Raw genomic sequence first — 12,215 nt, forward strand, 5'->3', positions numbered from 1 at the left:
GTGCGAGGACGGAACAATAGGGTTATGATTATGATGGATGTGCGAGGACGGAACAATAGGTTTATGATTATGATGGATGAGTGAGCACGGAACAATAGGCGCTCCCTCCTTAAATAGTCAATATGAACACCACCAGAACTTGCGTGTACTAATTGCATGGTATTACGTATTTTGTGTGTAGCGAATTCTCGGCACACTCACCTTACACATAGCATTGTATTGTGTAGACGACGTGCAGATTGTAATAATCCATGTGGCTTAGATCGAAGTACTGATCGAAGTACAAGAGGAGTGTCCTTTTGAAATTATTAACGTATTCAGGTATAACCTCCTATGTGTAAGACAACATTTCCAAATGGATGCACGGCTAAGGAACCTTAGCAATGGTAGGTGATGGAACAACCCAGGTAGAGAATAACATTAGAGGATATCTCGTGACGGGGGGAAAAGGGGATATTTTCACTTGTGTCTACGCCACTCGTAAACATGATATTTCGCTCGACACATGGGATATCTTATTTATTATATATTCTTCGTATTCTTGTCAATGCTGTACATCGTATCTTATTCAAGCCGTATCACTCATAGTGAGTGATTATTTCCCTCACCGAATAGCTCTATTGCGCACAACCTTTGCAATGTATCGTATGCTATTCAGACAGACAGCGAGAAAAGTTCCATGGAGGAATTCAGGTCAAACATGTAACACGCACTCAATCTGTCTCCCTTCACACTGCTATTGCAACTTTCATGTATTGTACAACACGATTAAATACCAGGCTTATGACTTTCTCCAATAAACAACACATGTAAAACAACGGGTTTGATCTGAGAAATTTGTATTTAGCTGTCTTCGTATGGTGCATAGTTGAGCGCAGTATTGTTTTAAGAAGAAATGTATTATTCATACCCTTTCTTGCGGTGGTTTACGGTTCTGCATGGTTTATTGCTTTAACGGTTCTTGTAACCCCCGACAGAGATTAAACACCCGTATATGTTCTTTGCTTCTCTAGGTACATAGGAAATCAACAGGTTGGTATGTAGCTTGCAATTATTTTCCTAAAAGATAATGCGGTTGCATGAAATATTCATGATGTTTGGGTTAACAGACAGACATTTTTATTTGTATAAAGGCCATTTGACCCATTGTACAAAATACATTTACATTATATTTATCTAAGAGTTACCTAATTGATACTTTTTTGTGTGTGTTAGACCTTAGACATTTTGCAAATTTTATCTTGTATCGTTTTTGGAAAGTTGACAGAGTCTTTCTAAACAAAACTAATTACGATTTACTGTCTCTGGGATAAACATTTCCCACCGACTTGCATAAAGAGGACAACTGTATATAACATAAAGTTCATTCCTAATTACATGACAGTATTTACATAAGACGGCATCATCCTCAATTTTAGAAACACCCCTACGAATAAGTTGAATACCAAGAGTATTTTGTCCACATCTAAATTCGGTTATTAGCCATCTATATTCACAATGCTTAATATTTTTCACAAACGATATAAGATGTATGCAGTTTATAGAATGAGAGGGTCTTGGTACCTAGAGATGCATGCCAATCTTGAAACGAACAATCTTTAACTTTTTCGCTGAGTTTGGGTTAAACGCAGTAGGATTCTTCTAAACATACTTCAAATCTAAAACGGAAGTATTCACAACACAAACCCAGTTAACCAAAGGGAACTGAACACAAGAGTATTAAGTGAGTGACTGAGTTGGGTTTAACGTCGCTTTGAATAGTATTTCACTTATATCACAGCGTCAGTTCAGCTTGATGTGGGAGGAAAACCCAAAATAATGCAGGTCTCAGACGTTTATCACTTTGGTGAAACCCACGAGCACGGGTATGGTGCTGACAAACCTTGAAACATAATCGCGTCAAACCGGTATTCGAACATACTGTCATAGGTTTCCGACGTGCCCAAGGGACTCAACTTTGCATAGAGAATTGCAGCGCCTTTAACAAGCGTTTGGGCCAACCGTGCCCCCGTACACAACTGAAACAAACTATCATACAACAAAGATGTTTGAGATGAGATGTGTATTGAGTAACGTTCAATGAAGAAAAGGTGGCAATATAACACTACTAAAAACTACAAAATATATGCACAGTAACAAAACAGGCAGGTTCATTCAACATACAAAGGAGGTACATTAGAACAATTTTGTTTCGAAACAAGTGTATTATAATGATATGGAAACACTATGAGAATTTAGCAAAACTATGGTAATGTTGCACATACAATGAATTTATTTATAATTGTAGATATGATAACAGATCTTGGAAATTGTTTCTAGATAACTGTTGGTAAAAATTATAGAGAATTGTTCCTTTAAAATTCTTTATCATGACTGAGGATAATTTGTAGAAATGATGTTTTTGGTTGTATTTTTTACAAGACAAAGTGTTGCTCATCTTCTAAGACATCACATGTTTCACTGAGACATTGTTCCAGTGGGGTTGGTATTTCTGAATATCTACCAGTTATAATTTTTAGTTTGTGATTACTTAACGAAGTTTGGAGAAATGTGACCTATGAGCTTTGTTTTTCCAATTTGTAAGTAAATTCTCAATATTTATAGATACCTTCACCAACTTGTATGTTCTTAACTTGCTGTTGGATAAATGAGAATGGGAATGAATGCGTGAACACATTTTTGAATTTGGACTGAAGTATATTTACATTGGATTCATTACTTTTGTTTGTCTTTACTATTTCAAAAGTTTGTTTTATTTAACCCAGCCAACATGTTGACCAGCAAGAATCATATTTGCTGTCAAAACATGTTTAAGAATGAGATTTGTTATGTTATCTATATAGGACTTGTACTCAATTATTTTTTTTTATATTATTGGAACTAATAGTGGGTATATACTAAGTTCTGCCTGTCGGGCACAGTTATATGTTTCCTTGTCTTGGGTTTCCTTGTGCTGACCATTTAAAGACACTGTTTCTTTTATTGTGATTTCCAAAGATAACTACATTAATAACAACAATTTGTACTTTACACCAATCCTCCCCTCCCATAGCTTACACTCCCTTCCTCTTCACGTGACATTATATGGCGGGGAACAATTGATGCACTGCAACCATCTCTACTTTGTTTGTATAACAAAACGCAAAATAACGACCTCCAAAAAAATCCGAGGGACCACGCTAGACCATTCACTGCAAGACCATATTGGTTTCAGATGCTCCGTTGTACAATACTTGTGGCGTGTTTGGTGCTGGCTTCCGGTCAGCGTGGACGCAATGGAAACAATGACAATGGACGCAATGGAGGCGGAAACAATAACCAAGGTCAAAATGGACGTGATGATGGTAATTATTTCATAACACGGTGTCTAAACATTCCCGTCGATAACTTAGATTGATGAAGATTAGAGATGCATTTTGATAAAACGGAACTGAAGAGGTAAAGAATCGTCAAGGTTTCTAACATGTCTAATACATTCTCGCAGACGATTGTCAATGCTTTCTGACCAAAATGTATTGTCACACATACGCTGAATATTTTTCTTACCATGGTTGTGAGTAGGGCCAGTGCCCTGCGAAATACGTCACATACTAGAGTATAAATATAGAGATCGGGCTGTGTGGGGAATAAATCACACGGTAGAGTATAAAGATAGAGGTGGGTCTGTGTGGGGAATAGATCACACGGTAGAGTATAAAGATAGAGGTGGGTCTGTGTGGGAAATAGATCACACGGTAGAGTATAAAGATAGAGGTGGGTCTGTGTGGGGAATAGATCACACGGTAGAGTATAAAGATAGAGGTGGGTCTGTGTGAGGAATAGATCACACGGTAGAGTATAAATATAGAGGTGGGTCTGTGTGGGGAATAGATCACGCTGTAGAGTATAAAGATAGAGGTGGTTCTCTGTAGAGAATAGATCACACGGTAGAGTATAAATATAGAGGTGGGTCTGTGTGGGAAATAGATCACACGGTAGAGTATAAAGATAGAGGTGAGTCTGTGTGGGGAATAGCTCACACGGTAGAGTATAAAGATAGAGGTGGGTCTGTGTGAGGAATAGATCACACGGTAGAGTATAAAGATAGAGGTGAGTCTGTGTGGGGAATAGATCACGCTGTAGAGTATAAAGATAGAGGTGGGTCTGTGTGGGGAATAAATCACACGGTAGAGTATATAGATAGAGGTGGGTCTGTGTGGGGAATAGATCACGCTGTAGAGTATATAGATAGAGGTGGGTCTGTGTGGGGAATAGATCACGCTGTAGAGTATAAAGATAGAGGTGGGTCTGTGTGGGGAATAGATCACACGGTAGAGTATAAAGATAGAGGTGGGTCTGTGTGAGGAATAGATCACACGGTAGAGTATAAATATAGAGGTGGGTCTTTGTGGGGAATAAAACACATGAAGGGAGTATAATGGTGGGTGTGTGTGGGGAATAGATCACGCTGTAGAGTATAAAGATAGAGGTGGGTCTGTGTAGGGAACTAATCACGCTGTAGAGATAAATATAGAGATGAGCCTGTGTGGGGAATAAATCGCACGGTAGACTATAAAGAAAGAGGTGGGTCTGTTTTGGGAATAGATCACACGGTAGAGTATAAATATAGAGGTGGGTCTGTGTGGGGAATAGATCACGCTGTAGAGTATAAAGATAGAGGTGGGTCTGTGTTGGTGATAGATCACCCGGTAGATTATGAAGAAAGAGGTGGGTCTGTGTGGGGAATAGATCACGCTGTAGAGTATAAAGATAGAGGTGGGTCTGTGTGAGGAATAGATCACACGGTAGAGTATATAGATAGAGGTGAGTCTGTGTGGGTGATAGATCACACGGTAGAGTATAAATATAGAGATGGGCCTGTGTGGGGAATAGATCACGCTGTAGAGTAAAAAGATAGAGGTGGGTCTGTGTAGGGAATAGATCAAACGGTAGAGTATATAGATAGAGGTGAGTCTGTGTGGGGAATAAATCACACGGTAGAGTATAAAGATAGAGGTGGGTCTGTGTGGGTGATAGATCACACGGTAGAGTATGAAGAAAGAGGTGGGTCTGTGTGGGGAATAGATCACGCTGTAGAGTATAAAGATAGAGGTGGGTCTGTGTAGGGAATAGATCAAACGGTAGAGTATATAGATAGAGGTGAGTCTGTGTGGGGAATAAATCACACGGTAGAGTAAAAAGATAGAGGTGGGTCTGTGTAGGGAAAAGATCACGTGATAGAGTGTAGAGATAGAGGGGGTCTCTGTGAGGAATACGTGATATGGTAGAGGGTAGAGATAGAGGTGGTGTGTTTGAGGAATACGTGATATGGTAGAGGGTAGATATAGAGGGTGGTCTCTGTGAGGAATACGTAATATGGTAGAGGGTATAGATAGAGGGTGGTGTGTTTGAGGAATACGTGATATGGTAGAGCGTAGAGATAGAGGTGGTCTGTTTGGGGAATACGTGATATGGTAGAGGGTAGAGATAGTGGGGGGTCTTTTTGGGGAATACGTGATATGGTAGAGGGTAGAGATAGTGGGTGGTCTGTTTGGGGAATACGCGATATGGTAGAGGGTAGGGATGGATGTCGGACGAAGTGGGGCTTACGTGACGTAATGGGGTGCAAGGGTGGCGGTGGGTTTATGTGGGAACACGTTGCATGGTAGAGTGTAGAGATAGAGGGTGGTCTGTGTTTGGAATGCTTGATATGTTAGAGGGTAGAGATAGGGGGTGATCTGTTTGAGGAATACGTGATATGTTAGATTGTAGAGATAGAGGTGGTCTGTTTGAGGAATACGTGATATGTTAGATTGTAGAGATAGAGGTGGTCTGTTTGGGGAATACGTGATATGGTAGAGCGTAGAGATAGAGGTGGTCTGTTTGGGGAATACGTGATATGGTAGAGGGTAGAGATAGAGGTTGGTCTGTTTGAGGAATACGTGATATGGTAGAGGGTAGAGATAGAGGTGGTCTGTTTGAGGAATACGTGATATGGTAGAGCGTAGAGATAGAGGTGGTCTGTTTGGGGAATACGTGATATGTTAGATTGTAGAGATAGAGGTGGTCTGTTTGAGGAATACGTGATATGTTAGATTGTAGAGATAGAGGTGGTCTGTTTGAGGAATACGTGATATGGTAGATTGTAGAGATAGAGGTGGTCTGTTTGGGGAATACGTGATATGGTAGAGCGTAGAGATAGAGGTTGGTCTGTTTGGGGAATACGTGATATAGTAGAGGGTAGAGATAGAGGGTGGTTTGTTTGAGGAATACGTGATATAGTAGAGGGTAGAGATAGAGGGTGGTCTGTTTGGGGAATACGTGATATAGTAGAGGGTAGAGATAGAGGTTGGTCTGTTTGGGGAATACGTGATATGGTAGAGCGTAGAGATAGAGGTTGGTCTGTTTGGGGAATACGTGATATAGTAGAGGGTAGAGATAGAGGGTGGTTTGTTTGAGGAATACGTGATATAGTAGAGGGTAGAGATAGAGGGTGGTCTGTTTGGGGAATACGTGATATAGTAGAGGGTAGAGATAGAGGGTGGTTTGTTTGAGGAATACGTGATATGTTAGATTGTAGAGATAGAGGTGGTCTGTTTGAGGAATACGTGATATGGTAGAGCGTAGAGATAGAGGTGGTCTGTTTGAGGAATACGTGATATGGTAGAGCGTAGAGATAGAGGTGGTCTGTTTGGGGAATACGTGATATGTTAGATTGTAGAGATAGAGGTGGTCTGTTTGGGGAATACGTGATATGGTAGAGCGTAGAGATAGAGGTGGTCTGTTTGGGGAATACGTGATATGGTAGAGCGTAGAGATAGAGGTGGTCTGTTTGGGGAATACGTGATATGGTAGAGCGTAGAGATAGAGGTGGTCTGTTTGGGGAATACGTGATATGTTAGATTGTAGAGATAGAGGTGGTCTGTTTGGGGAATACGTGATATGGTAGAGCGTAGAGATAGAGGTGGTCTGTTTGGGGAATACGTGATATGTTAGATTGTAGAGATAGAGGTGGTCTGTTTGGGGAATACGTGATATGGTAGAGCGTAGGGATAGAGGGTGGTCTGTTTGAGGAATACGTGATATGTTAGATTGTAGAGATAGAGGTGGTCTGTTTGAGGAATACGTGATATGGTAGATTGTAGAGATAGAGGTGGTCTGTTTGGGGAATACGTGATATGGTAGAGCGTAGAGATAGAGGTTGGTCTGTTTGGGGAATACGTGATATAGTAGAGGGTAGAGATAGAGGGTGGTTTGTTTGAGGAATACGTGATATAGTAGAGGGTAGAGATAGAGGGTGGTCTGTTTGGGGAATACGTGATATGTTAGATTGTAGAGATAGAGGTGGTCTGTTTGGGGAATACGTGATATGGTAGAGGGTAGAGATAGGGGTTTGCCTACGTGAGGAATACATGATATGGTAGAGGGTAGAAATAGAACTTTGCCTCATGTGAGGAATACGTGTTATAGCGGAGTATAGAGATAGAGGCGGATCTATGTTAAAAATACGTGATATTGTATAAAGATAGAGGCGGGTCTATGTGGGAGATATGTGGTATGGTACGATGTATATATTTAGATGTTTCTTCGTGGATTAAGAATGTAGGTATGGAGAAAGTGTGGGATACGGTGGTCGTTACTGGAAAGAAGAGATTTTTATTTATTTTATTTTATTTAGAGCTGTGTCGTGCAAATCCCCAGTCGGATGTGGTATTGGTGCCCGGGTCAGCTTGTCGTGCTTTCGTGAGCTGCGAGAACAGCACTTCCCTGGGACAAAGTCGGTGTCTGGGCGGAACATCCTACAGCTTCGATACCAACCGATGTGAATTCGATGCCCCCTGTGACGACCCTTCTGCTCGGGGTAAGATCATGCACCTCCTTATATAAACTTCAAAATACCTTAGTTTAGGTAATACAGAAATTAGTTTGAATAATAATTCAAATAATTTAAATCACCTCTCTATTGTTGTGTTTGTAACCATCTTTGCATGGACCCTAAGGGGTTGGATGTGATAGTGAAATGGTAAAAGGCTATTGTAGTGAAAAGATAGCCACGTATAAAATGTATGAATTTTGCCTCTATGTACATATTTGAGAAAATCCCAAACTTCGTGCAGCAAATATAATGACTATCACCAACTGCCATAAGAATGGCAAAACGCAATGTCCGAAATAACGTTAATGACTATCATTATTTTAAAAACTTTCATCTTGCCTATTGGAAGGCAGTTTAGCGTGTATACAAGCAGGATAGAGACAATACCGTAATTTACAAGCTAGTTTACAACGTCAGTATTTCACGGGTTTCTCTATACTACATTCTGCTTATCCTCACACACAGGGCTTACACGCGGTTGAGTAGAGATGCGTGTCTGTGATCTGGGTGCTCAGTGGTTAGAGCAGTGGCTGGATCATGGCCGTGGCTTGATTCGATGTTATATAAACAGCGACTACACCACAAGATATAGAGATGAAAAGCTACAATATGTACACGTTAACCCACAATATAGAGATGTAAGCCTACAATATGTAGAAGCAAACCCACAATATGGAGATGTAAACCCACAATATAGAGATGTAAGTCTACAATATGTAGAAGTAAACCCACAATATAGAGATGTAAGCCTACAATATGTAGAAGCAAACCCACAATATGGAGATGTAAACCCACAATATAGAGATGTAAGTCTACAATACGTAGATGTAAACCCACAATAAAGAGATGTAATCCTACAATATGTAGAAGTAAACCCACAATATGGAGATGTAAGTCTACAATATGTAGACTTAAACCCACAATATAGATATGTAAGCCTACAATATGTAGACGTAAACCCACAATATAGAGATGTAAGCCTACAATATGTAGAAGTTAACCCACAATATGGAGATGTAAGCCCACAATATAGAGATGTAAGCCCACAATATGTAGAAGTTAACCCACAATATGGAGATGTAAACCAACAATATAGAGATGTAAGCCTACAATATGTAGAGGTTAACCCACAATATGGAGATGTAAGCCCACAATATAGAGATGTAAGCCCACAATATGTAGAAGTTAACCCACAATATGTAGATGCAAACCCACAATATAGAGATGAAAACCTACAATATGCAGACGTAAACTCACATAATGGTGATGAAAACCTACAATATGTAGACGTAAACCCAGAAAATAGAGATGTAAGCCTATACTATGTAGACGTAAACCCGCTGTATAGAGATGTAAGCATACAAAATGTAGATGTAAACCCACAATATAGAGATGTAAGCCTACAAAATGCAGACTTAAACCCACAACATAGAGAAGTAAGCCCACAATATGTAGACGTAAACCCACTATATAGAGATGTAAGCCCATAATATGTTGAAGTAAACCCACAATATGGAAATGTAAGCCCGTAATATGTAGACGTAAACCCACAATATAGAGATGTAAGCCCACAATATGTAGACGTAAACCCACAATATAGAGATGTAAGCCTTCAAAATGTAGACGTAAACAAACAATATAGAGATTAAAACCTACAATATGTAGACGTAAACCCACTGTATAGAGATGTAAGCCTACAGAATGTAGACTTAAACCCACAACATAGAGAAGTAAGCCCCAAAGATGTAGATGTAAACCCACAATATAGAGATGTAAGCCCACAATATGTAGAAGTAAATCCACAATATGGACATGTAAAACAGCAATACAGACATGTAAGCCCATACAATGTAGAAGTAAACCCACAATATAGAGATGAAAATCTACAATATGTAGACGTAAACCCACAATATAGAGATGTGAACCCACAAAATGTAGACGTATACCCACAATATAGAGATGAAAATCTACAATTGGTAGACGTAAACCCACTGTATAGAGATGAAAATCTACAATATGTAGACGTAAACCCACTGTATAGAGATGAAAACCTACAATATGTAGACGTAAATCCACAATATAGAGATGGAAACCTACAATATGTAGACGTAAATCCACAATATAGAGATGGAAACCTTCAATATGTAGACGTAAATCCACAATATAGAGATGGAAACCTTCAATATGTAGACGTAAATCCACAATATACAGATGGAAACCTACAATATGTAGAAGTAAACACACATTATGGTGATGAAAACCTTCAATATGTAGACGTAAATCCACAATATAGAGATGTAATCCTACAATGTGTAGGCGTAAACCCACTGTATAGAGATGTAAGCCTACAAAATGTAGACGTAAACACACAATGTGGAGATGTAAGCCCGCAATTTGTAGACGTAAACACACTATATAAAGATGTTGGCCCACAATATGTAGGCGTAAACCAACAATATAGAGATGTAAGCCCACAATATGCAGGCGTAAACCAACAATATAGAGATGTAAGCCCACAATATGTAGGCGTAAACCCACAATATAGAGATGTAAGCCCACAATATGTAGGCGTAAACCCACAATATAGAGATGTAAGCCCACAATATGTAGGCGTAAACCAACAATATAGAGATGTAAGCCCACAATATGTAGGCGTAAACCCGCTGTATAGAGATGTAAGCCCACAATATGAAGAAGTAAACCCATAATATGGAGATGAAAACCTACAATATGTAGACAAATCCCCGAGATATAGGGATGAAAACCCACAATATTCAAACTTAAACCCACAATATTCAAATGTAAACCCTCAGTATGCAGATGTAAGCCCATAATATGAAGATGCTAACCCTCAATATAGAGATGAAAACCTATAAACCTACAATATTCAAACGTAAATCCACAGTATGAATGTGTAAACCCACAATATGAAAAAGTTAACCCAAAGTTCATGCTGGAAGTGGGGCAGCGGGGTAGCTCAAGGCGTTAGCTCGTCACGCTGAAGGCCTCGGTCCGATTTCAACATGGGTACAATGTGTGAAGCCCATTTTTCTGGTGTCCCCGCCGTGATTTCACTGGAATGTTGCAAAAGCGACGTAAAACCATACTCACTCACTTACTCGTCGTTCACATAAATTCAAGCAATTGTATCTTAGATCAGACATAAGATCGAGCTGTATGCTTATGTCCAGATGTAGGCGCATGGTAATGCAATCACTTCTGACTTTAAGTTGGATTATTTAAATTCCTAATATAAGAATTGTGCATGGTGAGGCGAAACCAGTTTAGAAGACTTTGCACGATATAGATTCACTTTGGTTGCCGAATCTGTGCCATCAGTTTCAGCTGTGAAGCAACGTTTGTGACTCTGATAGTGATTACTAACGATACAGATAACCTGATCAGGATAAACTTCATAGCAACATGCTTGTGTCATTAAACATCCGAACAACGCTATCATCATATCTGCTGCAGCGCCTCACTTTTGTTCTTACAGCCTTCGTATACAGTTTTGTTGATTTCCACTTCGTGTAGGTTTATACCATTCCTTGACGATTACGATACTTTCTATTTGTAAACGACGAGGTATGAATATCCGATACATTCACCAAGTGTTGATTGTCGAGCGGGAACACCGGCGGTGTCAATCACCGTCTTTAGGTCCAAGACTAAACATATAAAGATGTTCGATTTTTAAAAAAGTGTCTTTGCAGTTGTCTTATGTGGATATTTAATAATTGAGTGAAAGTTAATTCTTATCATTTTTTTAATCACAATTTCTTACCGCATTGTCATACAATCCTAAACGATAAAAATTTCCAAACACGTTTTTAATAAGCGTCAATACACACCGAAGGGGTTAGGATCTCACTACACTTCTTAACTACCGCTCAAATATTATACTCAAAGTATATGACAATAGTATGTCCAATGCTTACCATCAATGTGTTGAATGGGTACACGTCATACCTGTCGTACTCACACAAAGGCATTGGATTGGGAAGGTTGCCATTTGCATTAAAAGCTACACAGTGTTTTGTTTGTTGCAGTGAACGTTAATAACCCATGCGATGACGGTGTCGGACCGGAGCAGTTCGGGGAATCATACCTTGTTGCCTTTCCAAACGTGTGCAACCAATTCATTATGTGTGGAAACGGGATGCCTCAGGGACATTACTTCTGTGGCGAAGGGTTGCTGTTTGACACGACCAGCAATCAGTGCAACACTACGAGTAATGTCGACTGTACTGGTCGCGACATTATTGTTGAGCATCAGGACAAGACTGGCTAGACCAGTACTGTTACGTTTGGAAGCGATGCACTATAGGATGATTTAATGTACGTATTCACATCATATATT

General features: G+C 39.7%; 1 protein-coding gene across 1 annotated transcript; it reads left to right on the forward strand.

Annotated features, from left to right (window-relative positions):
- Positions 1-3,214: 3,214 nt before the first annotated feature.
- Positions 3,215-12,215, forward strand: LOC139459501 (uncharacterized). Its single transcript, XM_071240956.1, has 3 exons — positions 3,215-3,344; positions 7,658-7,840; positions 11,905-12,215. Exons 1-3 carry the CDS (start codon positions 3,215-3,217, stop codon positions 12,144-12,146), a joined length of 555 nt encoding a protein of 184 aa, XP_071097057.1. The 3' UTR covers positions 12,147-12,215.

Source organism: Haliotis cracherodii, unplaced genomic scaffold, assembly GCF_022045235.1.
Source record: "Haliotis cracherodii isolate W230 unplaced genomic scaffold, xgHalCrac1.p SCAF_13, whole genome shotgun sequence".
In the NCBI taxonomy this organism is placed as follows: domain Eukaryota; kingdom Metazoa; phylum Mollusca; class Gastropoda; order Lepetellida; family Haliotidae; genus Haliotis; species Haliotis cracherodii.

Bases quoted from the DNA above. Each gene is read 5' to 3' on its own strand.
- LOC139459501 (XM_071240956.1), top strand. From the start codon at position 3,215: ATGCTCCGTTGTACAATACTTGTGGCGTGTTTGGTGCTGGCTTCCGGT. The intron at 3,345-7,657 runs GTAATTATTTCA...TATTTTATTTAG, and splicing joins TCAAAATGGACGTGATGATG to AGCTGTGTCGTGCAAATCCC. The intron at 7,841-11,904 runs GTAAGATCATGC...TGTTTGTTGCAG, and splicing joins TGACGACCCTTCTGCTCGGG to TGAACGTTAATAACCCATGC.